Source organism: Saimiri boliviensis, chromosome 2, assembly GCF_048565385.1.
Source record: "Saimiri boliviensis isolate mSaiBol1 chromosome 2, mSaiBol1.pri, whole genome shotgun sequence".
NCBI lineage: Eukaryota > Metazoa > Chordata > Mammalia > Primates > Cebidae > Saimiri > Saimiri boliviensis.
The window spans coordinates 66,916,014-66,939,656 of NC_133450.1; the positions used below are offsets into that span (position 1 = coordinate 66,916,014).

General features: G+C 39.0%; 1 protein-coding gene across 9 annotated transcripts in view; it reads left to right on the plus strand.

Annotated features, from left to right (window-relative positions):
• Window positions 1-23,643, plus strand: part of HERC1 (HECT and RLD domain containing E3 ubiquitin protein ligase family member 1) — a 234,792-nt gene that overhangs the window by 61,379 nt on the left and 149,770 nt on the right. For all 9 annotated transcript variants that reach the window (XM_074393495.1, XM_074393494.1, XM_074393501.1 and 6 more), the window contains 2 exons: window positions 8,995-9,950; window positions 22,705-22,800. In XM_074393495.1, coding sequence (XP_074249596.1) covers window positions 9,021-9,950; window positions 22,705-22,800 — 1,026 coding nt within the window. In that variant the 5' untranslated portion in view covers window positions 8,995-9,020. The remainder of the gene's footprint in view (window positions 1-8,994; window positions 9,951-22,704; window positions 22,801-23,643) is intronic.

A 23,643-nucleotide genomic window follows, 5' to 3' on the forward strand; every position in this document is an offset into this window, starting at 1 on the left:
TTAGATTAGTTTATCATCTTGGACTACATAGATGACTTTAGGATGTCTGTGAAACCTTTGGAAATGTGCTTATATTTTTATGAGTATGTGCATGAGTTTTATTCTTTGGAGAGTCAGGGTCCACAGCTTTTATCAGATTCTCATAGGAATTTATGGTCTACCAGTAGATTTAAGGACTGATGGTTTATATACTGTTGTGCTTTATTTAATTTGTCAAGTACTGGCATATATTTCAGAGATACTGTGGTTTGGTTCCAGACCACTGCAATAAAATGAAAAGTACAGTAAAGCAAATAAATGACAGTAAAGCCAATGTCATAGTAAAGCAAGTCACGCAATCTTTTTTGTTTCTCAGTGTATATAAAGGTTATGTGTACTTATGTGTACGGTATTCTGTAGTCTGATAAGTGTATAATAGCATTATGTCTAAAAAAATTTGCGTACCTTAATTAAAAAGTACTTTTATTTTGCTAAAAAATGCCTAGAGTCCTCTGAGCCTTCAAAGAGTTACAATCTTTTTGCCCCTTAAGGGTCTTGCCTTGATGTTGATGGATGCTGACTGATCAGGATGGTGGTTGCTGAAAGATTGGGATTAATTTGGCAATTTCTTAAAATAAGACAACAGTGAAATTTGCTGAATTGATTGGCTCCTCCTTTCATGAATCATTTCTGTGTAGCATGCAATGTTGTTTGATAGCATTTTACCCACAGTAGAACTAATTTCAAAATTCAAAAGGAGTCAGTCCTCTCAAACGCTGCTACTGCTTTACCAATTAAATTTATATGATATTCTGATCCTTTGTTGTCATTTCAGTAATATTCACAGCATCTTCACCAGGAATATCTTTCATTTCAATAAACTGCTTTTTTTCCTTATCCATAAGAAGCAACTCCTCATCCATTAAAGTTTTCTCATGAGATTGCTGCATTCAGTCACATCTTTGGGTTCCACTTCTAATTCTACTTCACTTGCCATTTCTACCACATCTGCAGTTACTTCCTCCACTAAAGTCTTTAACCTCTCAAAGTCATCCATGGGGTTAGAATCAACTTCTTTCAAACTCTTGTTAGTATTTATATTTTGGCCTTTTCCCAATGAACCATGGATGCTCTTAATGGCATCTAGAATGGTGAATCCTTTCCAGAACATTTTCAATTGACTTTACCCAGATCTCAGAGGAATCACTATGGCAGCTTTCAAAGTGTATTTCTTAAATAATAAGACTTGAACATCAAAATGACTTTTTTATCCATGTGCTGCAGAATGAATGTTGTGTTTAGTAGGCATCAACACAACATGAACCTCCTTGTACATCTCCAGTAGAGCTCTTGAGTGACTAGGTGCATTGTCAGTGAACAATAATATTTTGAAAGAAAACTTTCTTTTTCTGAGCCACAGGTCTTAACAGTGGGCTTCAAATATTTAATAAACTGTGTAGTGACAGATATGCTGTCATCTAGGCTTCCTTGTTACATTAATAGAGCACAGGGAGAGTAGATTTAGAATAATTCTTAAGGGCCCTTGGATTTTCAGAATGATAAAGAAGGATTGGCTTTAAGTCTACCAGCTTCATTAGCCTCTAGCAAGAGACCCAACCTGTCCTTTGAAGGCAGATACTGAATTCTTTCTAGCTATGAAAGTCCTAGATGGCATCTTTCAATAGAAGGCTGTTTTGTCCACATTGAAAATCTTTTATCAATTATCTTAGGTAGATCTTCTACATGTAACTTGTTGCAGCTTCTACATTAGCACTTGCTGCTTCACCTTGCACTTTTATGTTGTGGAGACAGTTTCTTTCCTTACACCTCATGAGTCAACCTCTGCTAGCCTCAAACTCTTCTGCATCTTCCTTACCTCTCTCAGCCTTCATAGAATTGAAGAGAGGGCCTTGCTCTGGCTTAGGCTTTGGTTTAAGGGAATGTTGTGGCTAGTTTGATACTCTATCCAGACTACTTAAACTTTCCCCATATCAGGAAAAAGGCTATTTCACTTCTTTATTATTTGTGTATTAACTGGAGTGGCTCTTTTAGTTTCTTTAAGAACTTTCCCTTTGCACTGCAACTTGGGTAACTGGCATAAGAGGCTTAGCTTTTGGCCTGCCTACCTCACTAAACTTAATCATTCTGGCTGTTGATGTAAAGTGAGAGACATGGTATCCTCCTTTGTCTTGAACAGTTAGAGGTAATTGTAGGATTATTAGTTGACCTGATTTCAGTATTGTTGTGTCTTAGGCAATAGGGAGTCCCAAGGGTAGGGAGACTGGGGAATGGCTGGTTGGTAGAGCAGTCAGAACACACACAGTTTGTTGGTTAAATCTTATTTGGTGTGGTTTGTGGCACCCCCGCCCCCAACCAAACAATTGCAATAGTAACAATCAAAGCTTACTGATTACAGGTTACTATAACAGTTATAATAATAATGAAAAGTTTGAAATATTGTAAGAATTACCAAAATGTGACACAGATACGTGAAATGAACACAAACTTTTGGAAAAATGGCACCAGTATACTTGCTCAACTTGGGATTGCCATAAACCTTCAATTTGTAAAAAAAAAATGCAGTATCTGTACAGTACAATAAAGTCAAGCACCATAAATGAGGTACAGCTGTATTTAAGTCTCTGTTACTGTGGTTGCCATTCTTCCTATATTTTCTATGGTTTCTGCTTCATTGTTTTATTGCTATGCTTGTATGTAAAGCTTTGTGATAGTTTTATCTTATTAGTGATTATGCTGTTCATCATTACTGAGTAACCCTTTTTGTCCCATTTATTACCTAATAGATGATGTTTTTTTTTGTTTGCATTTGTTTGTTATATCATCACCCTATACATTTTATCTTCAACATTTTGAAATCACTTGTTTTAGATCCATCTCTTATAGATAGGATACACATTTTTAAAATGATTTACTTACTAGATTTATAGTTATATACATTTAATTTATAGCAGAGATGATAAATTTTGGGACTTAGCTACCTTCATATATGTTGTGTTCAGTTAGCATATAGATTATTATTATTATTTCATATCAGTCTTTGTCTTTTGGTTTTAATAGGTGAATTTTATGGATATTGATGTAGTGGCTGTGCTTGGTCTTACAGCTGACCTTTAGTCTCTGTTTTACCTTTTTAATACTTGCTTGTTTTCTTCCTTTGTTTCCTGTTGTTAGATGGCCTCTGTTTCTTTGATTCATTTCCTGTTCTTTCTTTGTATAATTTTGGAAAATATGTGGATATACCCAGATGACTAGATAGCAGTAATTAACCAGAAATGGAAATGAGGAAATTCCATTCATAGTAATCACAAAATCAAAAATACTTAAGAATCAATAGAAAGGCACAGGATTTATATGAAGAAAATCTAAAATAGGATAGGAACAAATATAAAGACACACTTTGCCCTTGGATGAACACATTTCATAAAAATGTCTATTTTCTGAAAATACATAAATCAAATTCAATTGAGATGAGAACCTCAATAGTGTGTTGGAAGGGATGCCATATAATTGAATGAAATAATGTTAAACTTTGGGGACTTGCCTTACCAGTCATCAGAACATTTATACGTTTATAAACCTGTTGTAATCAAGTCACTGTTATAAGAATAGACAAGTGGACTGGAATAGAGAATCCAGAAATAGACCCTGTTAGTGGAAAAGTGAGTTATTTTGTTATTTAGATCTTCTGTTTTCTTATTTTTATTCACTTGATCCATTTTGTATTGAGAGTGGTATATTGGTGTCTTGTGTTATTAATGTTTCTATTTATGTTTCCTTGCATCTCCTGTAGGTTTTGCTTTATAAAAGCTGTTGCTATGCTATTTTGTTTTAAAATAATTCCTAGCTAATTCTTTTGCTTTTTAAAGTTATTTCATCTCTTTGCTTGGAGGTCTTTAGGATTTTATCTTTATCTTTGAAATTAGATAGGTTTTTTTTTTTTTTTTTATTTTTGAGATGGAGTCTCGCTTCATCACCGGGTGCTGGAGTGCAGTGACATGATCTCGGCTCACTGCAACCTCTGCCTCCCGGGTTCAGTTCTCCTGCCTCAGCCTCCTGAGTAGTTGGGACTACAGGCATGCACCACCACGCCCAGCTAATTTTTGTATTTTTAGTAGAGACAGGGTTTCACCATGTTGGCCAGGATGGTCTTGATCTCTTGACCTCATGACCCACCCGCCTCGGCCTCCTAAAGTGCTGGGATTACAGGTGTGAGCCAGCGCGTCCGGCCAATATGATAGTTTTACTAGGCTATTTCTTGGAGCTGATTGTCTGGATTAATTTTCCCAAGTGTCTTGTGTATTGTTTCAGATTTTTTTCTTCTTTTGATTGTTTTCTTGCATTGTAACTATAAAACCATCTCTGTTTTGATTGGTTTGGTTTGTGTTTTTTTCCCTTAGGTAATCCAATAATATGAATATTATTCTTTCTTATCTTTTGTTTTCTCTTATTTCTCTCTGAACCTTTTTATTTTTCTTTATGTCATTGAGTCTACTCTTCCTGAACACTTTTATAAATCATCCTTCATTGCTGAAATAATTTTGCCTTTTTCCTCATATTTCTTTCCTGAGTTCAGTTACCTCTTTTCCTTTCCTTTTCTTCTTTTTCTTTCTTTCTGTTTATTTACGCTTTCAGTTTTTGAATTTTTGATTCAGGGTTTTTCTTTTTCTTTCTTTCTTTTTTTTTGAGACAGCGTTTCGCTCTTGTTACCCAGGCTGGAGTGCAGTGGCGGGATCTCAGCTCACCGCAACCTCTGCCTCCTGGGTTCGAGCGATTCTCCTGCCTCAGCCTCCCGAGTAGCTGGGACTACAGGCGTGCACCACCATGCCTGGCTAATTTTTATATTTTTTAGTAGAGATGGGGTTTCACCATGTTGACCAGGATGGTCTCTATCTCTTGACCTCGTGATCTACCTGCCTTGGTCTCCCAAAGTGCTGGGATTACAGGCATGAGCCTCCGTGCCCGGTGATTCAGGGTTTTTCATATCATCATATATTCCAGTTTCAATTTTGTTTGGATTGTTAACTTACACTTTCTTTTGCTTTGCTGTTATCAGGTAATTTTCTTCAATTTATAAGTGTAAAATTTATTTGTTTATTTATTTTTTGTTTTCCCCAGTAGCTCCATATGCACTTGAGTTTTCTTATGTTCATTTTTATGGTATTATTTTATAATATTCTTAATTTAATTGTATTCTTTTCAGTCAATATAGCAAAGTCCAAATATAATAGCAGAAATTTTGTTTTGTTTGAGGAAAGGGTTGTTCTGTCTCCGATTTTATGGGTCTCGTTTGCCTTGCAGAACACTAAGTATTTCCCCTTTTTCTTTTACCCTTCACCACTCAGTTGCTAAAACTTGTTTCTGTCTTCCTTTTTGCCTTTTCTTTCCTCTGCATTCAACATATGCTTATTTAAATGCTTATTTAACATTTGTCTTTTAAAATTGCACCTGCTCTTTTAAACCATGCCTGCTGCTTTAAATTAAATGTACTTAAAAATCTCTTTTCTATATAGTCTGTGCTCTGATCTGCCCAAATACTTTTCCAATATTTTCAGATGCAGTATGGAATTAATCTTTCTGGGAGTCACCCCAAATCAATTTTAGGCCCCTTTACTAGCCTTCCTCCTCTGTCTTTTCTGCAGTTTTTCTTAGTCTGCCTTTGCTTGCCCCAAAGCCTGTGACTAGATGAAAAGGAAACCATGTACCCTAGATTTGTTGTCTTTTTATCTTTTTATTTTGTTATTTGCAATTTGGCATTCTGTATCATCAAGTTACGCTACAGGTGTGGTTAGGTATAAATAATTTTTCCTTCTTGTTTTTCTTACTGTTTGTGGATGAAATTTTGGGCAGATGGCTATGCAGCTGCCATTGTCTTCAACTACGTGGGAGTCCTGGATTACTTAATAAATGGTGACGGCTTAACTAGCCTCTACCTGGAAACAATAAAATTGGACTCAGTTTGTGCTATATAGAATGTATTAAACTTCCAGATGAATGTAGAATTTAATTCCAGTTGGACTAAAGACTCATGTGTGTGTGTGTGTGTGTGTTTTTTTTAATCCCTCAAGAAAATCAAAGTGATTTTATATAGGTGATTACCTATATAATCTAGAATTCACGTGGAATCGGTGTAAGAGTGGGACACGGATACCCTTATGACTAAGAATGGAAAATAGAAGCTATAAAATAAAAGATGTGTTTGTACGTAAAAGATAGATTTAGAAGAAATATTTGCCGTGTTGAGGACAGACTGTGATAAAATACAAAAACTTTTACAAATTGTCAAGATAACAAAATGGGAAAATGCATGAATAAGTATTTCCCCGAAGAGCATATCCAGATGACTAACAAATGTCAGATGTTCAGATTTATTAGTAATCAGGGAAATAAACAATATATCCCTGTACAGCTATCAAACTGGCAAAATTTAAAAGGACAAAATTATATATGGCTTATGTAGGAAGGGATGGAGGTAAATAAGGCACTTTAATGTCCTCTGCACGATGCTGGTATTTAATACCAAGTGAAATCAAGGTCGGGTGGAGGATCATGATTTTCTCCCCTCCTAAGTGCATATTTTCCAAGTATCTTAGAAAGATAAATTAAGCATAGTAATCATACACTTGTGAAGGCAAGTGTCATCAGATTTTATATTTAGAATTTAACAGGGCATATTGAGAAATATGAGACTCCTTTTAGTTACTGTAGTCTGGGATCTTTATCACTGGAGTGCTTTCTTGAACATCTGCCTATATCATGACAATTAAATCCCTTCAGTGATTGAGGATCTTTCTGTAGTGACATTCTGGGGACTTGCCTGAGAGACAGGACTTAGTCTCCATCTTCCCTGTAATATTTGGTAATTAAAAATTTTGTGTACATATAAAAATGTATATCAATACATCCTATTTCTGATGCATTTTGAAATAAATTACAGATGTCTGTTTACTTCCCCCAGATATACTTCAGGTTGCATATCGTTAACTATTCAGTATTTATTGAGATAAAATTTACATGCAGTGAAATGTAAAAATCTCAGGTGCACTTTCATTGAGATTTATTTGTTTATTTATTTTTAATGTAGAGACAAGGTCTCACTGTGTTGTCCAGGCTGGTCTCGAACTCCTGACCTCAAGCAGTTCTCCTGCCTTAGTCCCCAAGAGTGCTAGAATTACAGACTTGAGCCACCATGCCCAGCTGAGTAGGTTCCCCCCCACCCCCGAGACGGAGTTTCGCTCTTGTTACCCAGGCTGGAGTGCAATGGCGCGATCTTGGCTCACCGCAACCTCCGCCTCCTGGGTTCAGGCAATTCTCCTGCCTCAGCCTCCTGAGTAGCTGGGATTACAGACACGCACAACCATGCCCAGCTAATTTTTTGTATTTTTTTTTTTTGAGACGGAGTTTCGCTCTTGTTACCCAGGTTGGAGTGCAATGGTGCGATCTCGGCTCACCGCAACCTCCGCCTCCTGGGTTCAGGCAATTCTCCTGCCTCAGCCTCCTGAGTAGCTGGGATTATAGGCACGCGCCACCATGCCCAGCTAATTTTTTGTATTTTTAGTAGAGACGGGGTTTCACCATGTTGACCAGGATGGTCTCGATCTCTCGACCTTGTGATCCACCCGCCTCGGCCTCCCAAAGTGCTGGGATTACAGGCTTGAGCCACCGCGCCTGGCAATTTTTTGTATTTTTTTTAGTAGAGACGGGGTTTCACCTTGTTGACCAGGATGGTCTCGATCTCTTGACCTCATGATCCACCCACCTCGGCCTCCCAAAGTGCTGGGATTATAGGCTTGAGCCACCGCGCCCGGCCCAGCTGAGTAGGTTTTAACAAACGCACAACGTGTGCAATCCACACCAGTATTGAGATGTACAATATTACCTCAAGAAGTGTCCTCATGCTCCTCACAGTCAGTTCATGCCCCCATCCACGCAGCCACTATTTTGACTGAAGAATTTTTATGGACTTAGGTTTTATTTTGGGTAAATCCTCAGGAGAGGAATTGTTGGGTCATGGGGTTAGGTATATGTTTCGTTTTATGAAAAACTGCCAGACATCTTTCCAAAGTGAATGTTCCATTCTACAATTATAAGCCAAAAAACTTCTATACGCAGTTTTTGGCTCAGGAAACTAGAAGGATGGAGTTGCTATTTATTGAGAGGAAGAAATCTACAGGAGGGACAAGTTTGGGTGGGGATAGTGGTAGTAGTAGATTAGGGGCTCAGTTTTGGAGATGTTAATTTTAAGGTATCCAACCATAACCAAAACTGTTAGATAGCTATGTGGAAGGGCCAAGTAGGCAATTGTGTATACGAATTTGGAGTTACGGAGAAGGTCTGGGTTGCAGATAAAAATTTGGGAGTCATCAGCATGTAGAACCTTTGTTGCACTGACATTGGCATCAGAACTGAATGGAAAAGGTACATCTGAAGAAATTACTAGTTTTTAAAATAAACTTTGTATTTTGGAATTTTAGATATACAGAAGAGTTGCAAAGATGGTACAGTTTCCATATACCCTTCACCCATTTCTCCCTGATGTTAATGTCTTAGTACATACCATAGTATATTTATCAAAGCTAAAATAGTAACATTTGTACAGTACCATGAATTTCCAGACTTTTTCTTTTTTTGAGACAGTCTTACTCTGTTTGTCTATTGCCTCTTGCCTAGGCTGGAGTGCAGTGGCGTGATCTCAGCTCTCTGCAGCCTCAGCCTCCCAAGTAGCTGGGATTACAGGCATGCACCACCATGCCTGGCTAATTTTTGTATTTTTAGTAGAGATGGGGCTTCATCATGCTGGCCAGGCTGGTCTTGAACTCCTGGCCTCAAGTGATCTGCCAGCCTCAGCCTCCCAAAGTGTTGGGATTACAGGTGTGCCGCCGTGCCCGGCTGCATTTCACCAGTTTAAAATCATTAATTGTAATGTAAGATGAAATTTTAGAAACACTTTATGAATCCTCTGTATGTTTTTGACTGTTTTCTCTTCTCCCTTTGCAGGACTAATGGCTGAAAGATAAATCAACATGGCAACTATGGTTCCACCAGTGAAACTGAAATGGCTTGAACATCTGAATAGCTCTTGGATTACAGAGGACAGTGAATCTATTGCTACAAGAGAGGGAGTTGCTGTTCTTTATTCTAAACTGGTTAGCAATAAGGAAGTAGTACCTTTGCCCCAACAAGTTTTATGCCTCAAAGGACCACAGTTGCCAGACTTTGAACGTGAGTCTCTTTCAAGTGATGAGCAGGACCACTATTTGGATGCCCTTCTTAGCAGCCAGCTAGCATTGGCAAAGATGGTATGTTCCGATTCCCCATTTGCTGGGGCACTTAGAAAACGACTGCTTGTACTCCAGCGTGTCTTTTATGCACTTTCTAATAAATACCATGACAAAGGCAAGGTGAAGCAGCAACAGCATTCTCCGGAGAGCAGTTCTGGTTCAGCAGATGTTCATTCTGTTAGTGAACGCCCTCGGTCAAGCACTGATGCACTTATAGAAATGGGTGTTCGAACTGGTCTAAGTTTATTATTTGCACTTCTGAGACAAAGTTGGATGATGCCTGTGTCAGGACCTGGTCTCAGTCTTTGCAACGATGTTATTCATACTGCAATTGAAGTTGTGAGCTCTTTGCCACCATTATCATTAGCTAATGAAAGCAAGATTCCTCCTATGGGCTTGGACTGCTTATCTCAAGTAACAACATTTCTAAAAGGAGTAACTATTCCTAATTCTGGGGCAGACACTTTAGGTCGTAGATTAGCTTCTGAGTTGCTGCTTGGTTTGGCAGCTCAGCGAGGCTCATTGCGATATCTTCTTGAATGGATAGAAATGGCCTTGGGGGCTTCGGCAGTTGTACATACCATGGAGAAAAGCAAACTACTCTCAAGCCAGGAAGGAATGATCAGCTTTGACTGCTTTATGACCATATTGATGCAGATGAGGCGTTCTTTGGTACGTACTATAAATCTCAACTTTAAAGTTCATATAAAAATTTTTGGAAAAGTCAATGGTTTTCAGTGAATTGGTGGTAATAGGGAATGATTTGAGACTGCTGGTGATTGTTGATTTAACTAAATATTTACTTTGAGTGAAGAAACTTTGATACATGTTGATATAGCAACACTGCTTGGTATACAGTGTTAAGACTACTGCATCAGGAGTCAGGTTTGTAGTTTTAGCTTTGCGGATTCTCGTGTAAACTAGGGATATTCATCTAACTTTATGTTTTAGCAAACTTATGAAAAATGAGAGATTTTGGTTAGTGGTCAGATCTTTAGAAAAAAACCCTTATTTTCATCCTTACCAATTTGTATTTAACATTTACTTTTGGTTTTGTTTTTTGGAGACAGAGTCTTGCCTTGGTGCCCAGGCCGGAGAGCAGTGGTGTGATCTTGGCTCACTGTAACCTCTACCTCCTGGGCTCAAGCAATTCTCCTGCCTCAGCCACCTGAGAACCTGGGATTACAGGTGCCCGCCACCACACCTGGCTAATTTTTTTTTTTTTTTTTTTTTTTTTTTTGTAGAGATGGGATTTCACCATGTTGGCCAGTCTAGTCTTGAACTCCTGACCTCAAGTGATCCACCGGCCTCGGCCTCCCAAAGTGCTGGGATTACAGGCATGAGCCACCACACCCTGCCATATTAAACATTTACTAAATGCCAAGTACTGTTCTAGTCCCTGGGGCTACAGCCTTGGGAATACAGTTTCTGCCCCTGTGGAGTTAACAACCTAGGAGTTAGATAATAAATATATAATTTCAGTTAGTGAAAAAGTTCTGAGAAGAAAAATGAAAGAGGGAAAGGGTATAGAAACTGGTAGACTTAGGACTGAGGTTGGGAGGTGAAAACTTGCTGTTTTAGTTAATGTGGTCAGGGAATGACTCTCTGAGTTGTGACATTAGAGTATAGACCTGAGTGAAAGGAAGTGATGAGCTAAGCAAAGATCTGTGAAGAATGTGTTGTCAGAGGAAATTAATTATTTGACTGTTGTAACCTTGGATACATTAAAGAATGAATAATAAAATAGTGTAGTATAATTAATTTAAGGAAGTCATAAGACAAATATAATGCCTTTGTGAAAACCAAGAATAAAAATTCAAATGTTAAAATACAAATTTAAGCTGGGTATGGTGGCTTAAATTTGTAATCTCAGCACTCTGGGAGGCTGAGGTGGGTGGATTACTTGAGGCCAGGGGTTTGAGGCCAGCCTGGCCAGCGTGGTAAAACCCTGTCTCTACTAAAAATAAAAAATTAGCCAAGCTGGTGGTACACACCTGTAATCCCAGCTACTTGGAAGGTTGAGGCAGGAGGATTGCTTGAACTCAGGAGGCAGAGGTGACAGTGAGCAGAGATCATGCCACCGCACTCCTGGGCAACAGAGTGAGACTCTGTCTGAAAGATTAAATTAAAAATAAAATACAAATTTATAATATTAAGACTCAACCACTTATCAACTGACTTAATTTTAATTAGGTTACATTGATCAGTCTTTTTTTTTTTTTTTTTGAGACAGTTTCCCTCTTCTTTCCCGTGCTGGAGGGCAGTGGTGTGATTTTTACCTCCTAGGTTGAAGTGATTCTCCTACCTCAGCCTTCTGAGTAGCTGGGATTCCACGTGTGCACCACCATGCCTGGCCAATTTTTGTATTTTTAGTAGAGACAGGGTTTCCCCATGCTGGCCAGGCTGATCTTGAACTCCTGGCCTCACATGATCTGCCTGCCTTGGCCTCCCAAAGTGCTGGGATTACAGGTGTGAGCCGCCATACCCGGCCTACATTGATCAGTCTTTTTGGTGTCCTTTGTTACCAGATACCAACTAACAAATCTATTGTTAAAATAACTGAAATTGTCACTTGTAAATTACATATGTATATTTAAAGTCTCCCTTTACTCTCAACAAGTACAAAGCTTTTAGACAGGAATGGCTTATAAAAACCAGTATGTTGAATTTATTTTGAAACCAGGGGCATTGAAGTTTTCACCTACTTTACTTTTGCATTTATGAACTGAATGGTAAATATTGGGTCCTTTTTCACAATTTTATCAAGGTAAGTATTTTGGGGATTTTAGATCATAAGATCTGTGAAAATTTGAATTTCTTACTGTTACATAAAAGAAAAGCATGTCGTGGCTTGTTTGGGATATGGAATGTTGACATGGGTTCTGTGATTTTTCACTTGAGGTGCCCAGGGATGCAATGATGTTAAGTAGGAAAGGCTTTAGGGACCAGCTGTGGAAGGCACATAGGCCTCTTTGTGTTTTCTTATTCAATATTCAGTACCTTTCACTTGCACATGTTTTTCTAACTTTGTTTTTTGATTCCTAATTCTTTCTGGTAACATCCTCTTATGTGTTACTCCTTTCAAGTCTGTAAAGTCATTTAATGACCTAAAATAATTTATCTGTTCATGGTCATATGTTAATATTTCTGTAAGAAGTTACTTAATTCCTCATTTTATGGGCTATTTATTTTGCATTGTCTTTGTTACAAAAAAAGATACTAATTATTGCACCATATAGTTATATGATTAATTGCTCGCCAGTGGTGTGTTTACTGTTTGAACAAAATGCTAGGTACCTTGGGGCAGAAGCCTCTTCCTCACCTTACCTTCTAAGGCAGGCGTCCCCAAACTACAGCCCGCGGGCCTCATGTGGCCCCCTGAGGCCATTTATCCGGCCCCCCACCGCACTTCAGGAAGGGGCACCTCTTTCATTGGTGGTCAGTGAGAGGAGCACAGTATGTGGCGGCCCTCCAATGGTCTGAGGGACAGTGAACTGGCCCCCTGTGTAAAAAGTTTGGGGACGCCTGCTCTAAGGCCTTATTCTGCAATATTGCTCCTTAATGGAAAGAGGATGCCCTAGGAAACTAGACTTCTTTTCTCCATGTTTATTTAGCCTCATTGTCTAGGCTTGTATGCATATTAGATAATTGACTGGCTTATTTAAATATTTTTCTTTCTTTTTTTTTTTTTTTTCTGTAAGGGTGCTGGTAGCAGCGATCATTAGCTATTCATAGTGACTGATAGTTTAAATCAGTCCTTCAAGCTTAAGAAATCTGTACCGTAAATATATTTACCTCTGTATATTATATATATGATATGTTTAATCATAATTTAATTAGCCTGTAATATACTATCCCATTCCTTTTTTGATTAATTTACTGCTCCCAAATACCTGGAGTAAGGGAAGAAAACTTTTGTCCAGTGCCTACTATCCAGTAGGTGCTTTTTATGTACTGTCTCATTCAATTATCATGTTAATCTATGAGGCAGATATTATTTGCCCTTAAATGAAGCAACTGTGGTAATTAGCTTAAATCTACACATCTGTTGAGCAAAAGAGCCAGACTATAACATGTACTCCTGATTTAGGCACTTTATAGGCTAGGCACTGCGTTAAGTAATTTTTACAACCCTGAGTTTGTCTGCAAAGCCAGTGTTTTTTCTGATGAATATATGCAGTTTTTACCTTGTTTATGTTAAATTGATTTGTTTTTTTCCATGAAGGCCTACCTTGAAGTAGATCTAAAATAATTTTTTTTAACTGCTGGATTTCCAGTTTTCTTTATACCTGGCCTCTCATTTCCAGACAAAATAGCAAATAGTATTGCAAGTTAGTCAGGGAGGGAGGTGCCTCCCTCCTAACTTTAGGAGCTGTATTATAGGCCATACCCTATAATATAGCTCCTTATTAGGGCAAAGGTGCTTCCAAAAACTAGATTGCTTTTCTCAGAATTCTAGATCTACGCTGGGGAAGAGGATTATGCATTTGACTTAATTTAGCGCTCTCAAAGTCACCTCAGGTGTACATTAGATTGAATTTTAATTAAATCTCAGATTGGTTTTAGGGGAAAGGAATGGTTGTTAAACTGAACTATATATTTGTTATTTCTTCCTGCACAGTCAGTGATAGTAACTGATGCTTTTGGCCTCCAGAACCTGTGTTTCTTTTCATTTATTTATTTATTTATTTTTGAGATGGAGTCTTGCTCTGTCGCCCAGGCTGGAGTGCAGTGGTATGACCTTGGCTTACCGCAACCTCTGCCTCCCGGGTTCAAGCTGTTCTTGTGCCTCAGCTTCCCCAATAGCTGGGATTACAGGCACCTGCTACCATGCCTGGCTAATTTTTGTATATTTATTAGAGGTGTGGTTTTACCTTTTTGGCCAGGCTGGTCTTGAACTTTTAACCTCAGATGATCCATTTGCCTCAGCCTCCTGCAGTGCTGGGATTATAGACGTGAGCCACTGTGCCCAGCCTAGAACCCGTGTTTCTTATACTTTACTGTTGTCTGAGAACTAGGAAATATGTAGAGCCTCTTGTGACACACTAGACCCTAACCTGACATGATCCTCCCTGTCTTGAGTTTCTCTTTCCTTCAGTAACTGGGCCAGAACTTATGTCCAAGCTATAAAAGTTAGCGAGGCACATAACTGTCTGTTGAGTATCTGGTACCATGCCAAACAAAAATAAGTTCAATCTGTAAATTGTATTTACTTATGTGATTCTTAATCTCTGCTGTTGACATTTATGTAATGAGTTTGGTGGGAATACAAAATATACGCATTAATTTACCTGAGAATAGGGAAATAATCTCAGTGTACATCTTCAAATTATAAAAAGCAACCATATGTACACCACTGGCCTTTGATGCCACTAAGTGTTTACTGTACATGGTGTGCCAGATACTGCTAGCTACTGTGTTAAAAAGATGAATAAGCTTTGTAGCATCCATGCCTTTAGGCAGCCTATAGTGTAATGAAGGAGGGATGCACAGTATTTCAAATTAATGCTAACGGACTATAGTAGAAGTCTGTGCTGGAAGGAGATGATGGGATGAAAGAAGAGGACTGGAGGCAAAGAGGCAGAAAATGTCTTAGGGAGGAAGTACCCCTGAAGTTAGTTGAAAAATAGGAGGAATTTGGCAGCAAATGTGAGGTGTGTGAGTCGGGGGTGCTGGAGAACTTTCCAGATGAGAGGCTTACAAAGCAATTGAGGCATGGGAGAGCAAACCCCAGGATATAGGGAATGGAATGAGATGAGATTGAGGCTGCAAGCTTGGCAGGGCCCTGTATCCCATGCTGTAGGCTTTGGGGGATTGATCCCATATGCAGTATGGAGTCATTGAAGCATTTTTGAGTAAAAACAGCTAGAACAGAAGGAAATGTACTCCATCTAGTCTTAGGTCTTTGAATATCTTATCTTAAGCAGACAAATGTGGGGGAAAAATCATGTTATTTTTGATGATAAATAAGAGGAAGGCAACTAAAGACCTGTGAAACCAAAAATTTATTTTATTTATTTGTTTATTTTTTTGAGATGGAGTTTAGTTCATGTTTCCCAGGCTGGAGTACAATGGTGCGATCACAGCTCACTGCAACCTCTGCCTCCTGGGTTCAAGTGATCCTCCTGCCTCAGCCTCCCAAGTAGCTGGGACTATAGGTGTGTACCACCAAACCTGGCTAATTTTTGTATTTTTAGTAGAGACGGGTTTCACCATGTTGGCCAGCCTGATCTCAAACTCCTGACTTCGAGTGATCTGCCTGCCTCGGCCTCCCAAAGTGCTGGGATTATAGGCGTGATCCACCATACCTGGCCCCAAAATTTGTTTTAATTTCCACTTTATTTTTGGACCATTGAACTTTCTGTCATGTTGACAGTGTGAACAAATGATGTTACACATTTAATGGGCCATATTTTTCAAAATTTAATTTATCTATAAATGCCCAGCTTTAGCCTTGTTTTTTTTTTTTTTTTTTTTTTTTTTATTATGCAGTATATTTACAAAATACACTAAGAATTCTGTGTAGAATGGTTTTTTTGTTTTGTTTTGTTTTGTTTTTTAAACAGAGTGTCGCTGTCGCCCAGTCTGGAGTGCAGTGGTGAGATACCAGCTCACTGCAGCCTCTGCCTCCTGGGTTCAAGTAGTTCTCTCCCTGCCTCAGTCTCACAAGTAGCTGGGACTACAGGTGCCTACCACCACGCTTGGCTAATTTTTGTGTTTTTAGTAGAGCCCAGTCTGTATAGAAGGAGTTTTAGAGGTGTCTTTAATTGTAACTGACTGAAGCTGGAGTAGAATTATCCTTAAATACTGACTTTTTCTGAAGAAATTAACAACAGTCATTACAGTGTTTGTAGGATATTTTATTGGTTTGGCATTGTTAAATTTGGCAGTAATTTATTAAAGGCTCCCAGTATTTTATTTTCTTTCTGAATATATATACATAATGCAAAATAATAATTATTTCTATCAGTTTTGAGATCTTACTACGTAGTGGGAATTGTGCTAAGCATATTCTACATTTAATTTCAGTTAATTATGCAACAGCTCTAAATGTTATGGGCATCATTCTGCTCTCGAGATGAGACCCTTTCAGTCAGAGCCCATAAATGATGGAACTAGATTTAAACCCAAGTCTATCACTAAAAACTTTATGCTATTTTCAACATTTTTCTTCATACTGTAGAAAGGCATGAAAGAGGGATCATGATGACCCTGGTGCCACCTCCTAGAAAGGTAGATCAGTCTATTCCTTATCTGTTTTTGTTGTTGGGTGATCACTAGAGGTAGCTTTTAGATAAGGAAGCCACAGATCACAATTGGATTTTTCTTAGAAATGCTTCACAGCTAATTAGGAAATTTGAAGATGTTGCAACCAAGTATGTATTTGCTGGTATAGCAACATATTGTATGTCTAGAGACTAGTTGTTTTTAAACACTTAGCTTCTGGTGTGATTCCATACCTGAGTCTGGACTCTGAAGCCTTGCTACTCAAAGTGTGAGCCACAGACAATAGCATTGGCATCACCTGCATTTGTTAGAAATGCAGAATCTCAGGCCTCATGTATACTTACTGATTAGGATCTGTATTTTAACAAGATCACCAGGTAATTCTTGTCAACATTGAAATTTGAGAAGCACCATCCTAAGTAATTAAAAAGAAAAAATGACTTGACGGCAGCAGGTTAACAGCAGATGACCCAGCAGTAAAAGAAATCGTCAAATATAATCAGATCTTAAGACAAAGAACATTGTGCTATGATTGGCAGGCTCTGATTAGCTATCATATTTATTATTGAAAGCTATATGAGAAGTGAGGGATTTGGGACAGCTGAAGAGAATAATTAAGAGTAGCAATTAGTAATGGGGTGCAGCAGTAACAGAGACTATGACAACAGGAAGCTTTGCATAGTACATTCATAAAGAACTTAGAGAAAGGAAATGGAAGCCATATGAAGAGACTGAAGATTAAGCTTTTCTGCAGCTTTACTGGGGTGAGGAGCCTGGTGTGAAAAGTCAGTCATTCACCTGGACTTCATCATGGTAGCTTTTGATGGCAGAAGGGGAACTTGTTAGATGACAAAAAAGTTCTGTCATGCAATACTCAGCTATTTGGGGAACTCTTGAAAGTGATTGACATTTGAATGATTTGAGGGTAGCAAGATATTTGCTTTTTTTTTTTTTTTTTTGAGACAGAGTCTCACTCTTGTCACCCAGGGTGAATGCAATGGTGTGATGTCAGCTCACTGCAACCTCTGCCTCCCAGGTTCAAGCAATTCTTCTGCTCCAGCCTCCTGAGTAGCTGGGATTGCAGGCGCCTGCCACCACACTTGGCTAATTTGTTGTATTTTTAGTAGAGAATGGAATTTCACCATGTTGGTCAGGCTGGTCTGGAACTCCCAACTTCAGGTGATCCACCTGCCCCAGCATCCCAAAGTGCTGGGAATATTTGCTGTTTTTATTTAAAAGTATTATTTACTGTTTATCTGCCCAGTAGAGACAGACTGATGAAAATTTCACCATTGTTTTATTTAGCTGGTGGACTAGAAAGAGGACAGATCAATATATAGAGCAACTTAAAAACCTATCAGCTGGGCATGGTGGCTCACGCCTGTAATCTCAGCACTTTCGGAGGGCGAGGTTGGCAGATTGCCTGAGGTCAGGACTTTGAGACCAGCTGGCCAACATGGTGAAACCCTATCTCTACTAAAAATACAAAAAATTAGCCTGGTGTGGTTGCGTGCGTCTGTAATCCCAGCTACTCAGGAGGCTGAGGTAGGGGAATTGCTTGAACCAGGGAGGTGGAGGTTGCAGTGAGCCAAGATCGTGCCACTGCACTCCAGTCTGGGTGACAGAGGGAGAGTCCATTTCAAAAAAAAAAAAAGATGCTGGGCGCAGTGGTTCACTCCTGTAATCCCAGTACTTTGGGAGGCTGAGGCAGGCAGATCACCAGGTAAAGAGATCGAGACCATCCTGACCAACATGATGAAACCTTGTCTCTTTAAAAAAAAAAAAAAAAAACTATAAAACTTTAGGGTGGGCACAGTGGCTCATGCCTGTAATCCCAGCACTTTGGGAGGCCAAGGCAGGCAAATCACCAGAGATGGAGAGTTCGAGACCAACCTGAGCAACATGGAGAAACCCTGTCTCTACTAAAAATACAAAGTAAGCTGGCCGTGGTGGCTTATGCCTTGTAATCCCAACTACTCAAGAGGCTGAGGCAGGAGAATTGCTTGAAACCAGGAGACAGAGGTTGCGGTGAGCTGAGATTGTGCCATTGCATTGCAGCCTGGGCAACAAGAATGAAACTCTGTCTCCAAAAAACTACTGTATTATGAAACTTAAAAAGTTCTAAGTGAACTTCATTAGTAGTTAATAAACTTTATTAATATGCTGTTTTTTTATTTGGAGAGGGAGTCTCACTCTGTCACCTAGGTTGGAGTGCAGTGACATATTCTGCAACCTCTGCCTCCCAGGTTCAAGCGAGTCTCCTGCCTCAGCCTCTCAGGTAGCTGGGATTACAGGTGAGCACCACCTTGCTTTGCAAATTTTTGTATTTTTAGAAGAGTCAGGGTTTTATCATGTTGGCCAGGCTGGTCTCAAACTCCTGACCTCAGTTGATCCACCCGCCTCGGTATCCCAAAGTGCTGGGATTACAGGCGTGAGCTTCAGCGCCTAGCCCATATGCTTTTAATGATATTAATTTTAATTAAAATTAGTATAGTTACTAATATATAACTAATATAAGTAAATAAATTAGTATTAAATTAATTAGATTAATATTAAGTCAGTGTTTTTGTGACCAATATGATTGTTAATAGTGTTAAATACAATTAATTTAATATTAATAGTCAATAAGCCTTAATAATATTAATAAGCTTTTTTTAATAGATCTTGAGGTGGGGGTATCACTTGAGCCCGGGAGATCGAGGCTATAGTGAGTTATGTAAACCAAAAAGTATCTGAGACAGGTCTCAAATCAATTTAGGTTTATTGTGTCAAGGTTAAGGACAACGCTTGGGAGACAGGTGTAAACCAAGAAAGTTTCTGAGACAAGAAATGTATCTTTCTCAATCAGTTTAGAAAGCCGTATCCTCCAGCCTGGGTGACAAGAGCAAAACTCCTTCCCCCCCTCCCCCAAGAAAAAGTGTATTTTGCCAAGGTTTAGGATGTGCTTGTGACAGAGCCTCAGGAGGTCCTGAAAACAGGTGCCCAAGGTGGTCAGGATACAGCTTGCTTTTATACGCTTTAGTGAGACATAACACATCAATTAATACATGTAAGATATTACTGACTTGATCTGAAAGGATGGGGTAAGAGGTGTGGGGAACACTTCCAGGTCATAGGTAGATTTAAATATATTCCAGTTGACAATTGGTTGAAAGAGTTACCAATACAAATGCATGTCTGGGTTACAGTAAGGGGTTGTGGAGATGTAGGTATTATCATATAGATAAAGCCTCCAAATTGCAAGCTTAGAGAGAACAGACTGTAAATGTTTCTTATTAGACTTAAGGTCTGTATTGATGTTAATGCTGGATGGATATAGTGATGCATGTCCGATCTCCCACTTCCAGTCTTGGCCTGAACTAGCCTTCAGGTTAAATTTTAGAGTGCCCTCCTGTAGGAGGGAGTCCATTCAGATGGTTGCGGGGGCGGGGGCGGGGGCGGGGGTGGGGGGGTGGCTTTGAATTTTATTTTTTGTTTATACAGATCTGTGCCTTTCTCCAAAGGTGATATTGAGAGTTTCAGTCAGTATTTAAAGGGGAGAAGCAGGCTGGAGGGGAAAGAAGGAGGGAATAGAAAAGGAACAGATAGTGGAATAGTAAATTATGTATTTCTCTGACACTCAGCAGATAGACATTTTATATAAGATAAGGTGAACATAGAGTAGTTACCTGTTGGGATATTCACCCTTTTCTGTGTAGCTGCTTGCTTTGGAACAAAAGGAAAGGCAGCTTCTTGCATGAGTCAGTTTTCAGCTTAAATTTTTTCTTTTTTCAGAATGGAGTCCCAAGTTTTTATTTTCCTTTCACAGTGATAATCTTTGCCACTGAATTTCAGCCTTGGCAACAGAGCAAGACCCTGTCTCAAAAATAAATACACAAATATTAAAAAATTAAGGTTAGGCTGGGCACAGTGGCTCAAGCCTTTAATCCCAGCACTTTGGGAGGCTGAGGCAGGGGTGCATCACCTCAGGTCAGGGGTTCGAGACCAGCTTGGCCAACATGGTAAAACCCCGTATCTATGAAAAATAAAAAAAATTAGCCAGGTGTGGTGGTGCAGGCTTATAGTCCCAGGTCTCAGGAGACTGAGATATGAGAATGGCTGAACCCAGGAGGTGGAGGTTGCAGTGAGCTGATGTCGTGCCAGTGCATTCTAGCCTGGGTGACAGAATAAGACTTCATCTCAAAAAAAAAAGGGTTAAGTGTAAATACTGTGGGCATTTGAAGACATTGATTGGAATTTTTATTTGACCCAAAATATTCCTTTTTTTTAAATTATAGGAATCATGTTACCTAAAATAGCCTGATTTGAAAATCAGAGAATCTTAGAGTTGGATGAGATCTTATGGGTCATCTGGGTCAGTCTTTCCTCTCCTGTAGAGGCTATGCTTTTCTGTGGTATATCTGCTAAAAGATCATTTAGAGTATAATTATTTTACAATATAGTATCCTTTGAAATAAAGCCACTGATGAAAAATTCACAATTATAAGGTGGATAAATTATAGAGAGAACTTGACATTTGTAATCTAAAGACTTAGGATATGGAAATTTAAGGGACAATGGATATTGAGTTCACTTTCTGATTTATTTATTTATTTATTTGAGACAGAGTCTCACTCTGTTGCTCAGGCTGGAATTCAGTGACGTGATTTTGGCTCACTGCAACCTCTGCCTTCTGGGTTCAAGTGATCCTCCTGCCTCAGCCTCTTGAGTAGCTGGGATTACAGGCATATGCCCTCATACCTGGCTAATTTTTTTTTGTATTTTTTAGTAGAGATGACAGGGGTTTGCCATGTTGGCCAGGCTGGTCTTGAAATCCTAAGCTCAAGTGACCTGCCTGCCTCAGCCTCCCAAAGTGCTGGGATTACAGGAATGAGCCACTGTGCCTGTCATATCATTTTTTTTTAATGAGATAATGATTTCTCCCATTGGGTCCTATTGTGGAAAGTAGGCAGTAAGTCCCAGAGAGGTGCTGTGCTTCCTCAGCTGTGCTAGGAAAAAGATGAACTGACTTCCTGGTATTAGCAGTGGCAAATTCTTATTAATCTGCAGCAACCTCAATTCTTGCCTCTTCAGAAAAAGAATTTAACTGAGGGGCATAAGGCAGAAGGAGAGACTGAGGCAAATTTTAGAGCAAAAGTGAATATTTATTAAAAAGCTTTAGAGCAGGAAGGAAAAGAAGTGAAGGACACTTGGAAGAGAGCCAAGCGTGTGACTTGAGAGATCAGGTGCCCCAGTTGACCTTTGACTTCGGCATTTATATGTTAGCATACTTTTGGGGTCTTGTGTTTCTTCCCTTGGGGTGGGCCGTCCACATGCACAGTGGCCTGCTAGCCGTTGAGAGGTGAGCATGCTCAGTATGTTTCCCAGAGTTGTATGCATGCTCACTTGAGGTATTCTTCCCTTACTCGTTGAATGTATCTAGAGGTCATATACTGGTTAAACTCCTTCATTTTGCCTCTTTAGTGTGTATGCTTTAGCCCACTCACCCAACTCCTGAGATCTTATCAGGAAGTTGCTGATTACAAGTTTCAGGTTTTTTCTATCTGTTTGGAGACTGCCTTTCCCTGGTGCTGGCCACAATCAATTATTATTTTAGAGAGACAGTGAACAAATGCCTGACCATCACTTGATGGTCACCTAACATACCTGGTGGTAGCGGTTGTGGGGGCCTCTCTTCTGCCCTGCTCATGTCTGACTAGCTACCTATTGTAACACTGGGATTTTGATTGTGGTGAAACCAAGAAGGGAAGGACCGAGTTTCTGTTGCTTTGGTCAAGTCATTACTAAAGCTGGCTATATTCTGTCAGGTGGGAGGCAGGTGGGAAATGCACCCATCAGGAATAGAGTATTTCTTGAGACCACATTTTCTGGCTGGATTGATCAGCCACAGAGTGTGTAACTAGCAAAATTTCCACTTCCTTGATTGTTTCTAGAGTCCTGTGTCCCTTGGAATAAATCACTTTTTAATAAGGTAATCAGTGAGGGATTGACACTTAATTTAATGTGATGCAGTAGCCAGGTCATTTAATAAAACTTTCTTGCAAAAGTTAATTTAATGACCTAATGTTAGTATTTGGTTTCAGTGCACATAATCATATAAACAGGTTTTCAAATAGGTGTTTTTGTAGACTATTTAAGTAATTATAATCTATATGTCTCTCCCCTTCCTACACTGTATCCCACAATGTTTTAATTATAGGGTTCATCTGCTGATCGAAGTCAGTGGAGAGAACCAACCAGAACATCGGATGGCTTGTGCTCACTTTACGAGGCAGCGTTATGTCTCTTTGAAGAGGTATGTAACAATCATGGTGTTTGTATTAAAAACTTTGTGTTAAAATGTTATGGCATGTATTTATCCCTTAAAAATAATCCATTTTCTTTGGAAAAGCTACAAAAGAAAGTGGCACCAGTGGTTACCTCTAGAGAGTGGAACTGGGGTATCTAGGGTGGGGTGAGTAGTAGGCATACTTTTCAGTGTATACCCTTTTATTTATTTTGAATTTCGAATTATGTGCTGATAACTTTAATTGAAAAAAATTTATATTTAGTGAAACACATAGAAAAACATACAAATATATAGCTTAATGAATTATTATAAAATAAATACTCTTCTAATATGTATCTAGGCAAAGAGAGAATTTTCTTAGTCATTGCAGAAGCCCTTTCACAGCCTTGTCATAATCTCTTTTCTCCTCCCCAAAGTAACCAGTATTCTGACTTGTAGAGCGAACACGTCGTTGCATTTCTTTATAGCTCTGTCACGCAGATGTGCATTCTTAGACACTGTGGTTCAGTCTTCTCCATTAAAAAAATTAAGTCTCTTAAATCTTTTAATCTATACGCTCCTTCTTCCATTTTTCTTTTCCTTCAGTGTGTTTATTCAGGAACCTAGGCTTTTTAGGCTGTAGCATTTCCCACAGCTCCATATGTTTCTTTATCTTCTGTATTTCCTATAAATTGGCAGCTGGATTCAGAGGCTTGATCAGTCTCAGGTTTTAAGTCTTTAGCAAGGCTTCATACATGTTGCGTTCTTCCATCAGGTTCCATCTGGTTGTCTCTCTTTGTGGTATTAGCAGGCTTTGATAATGACTATATTAATGAATTTGTGCTTGGCTGCAAAATATGATATTCTAAT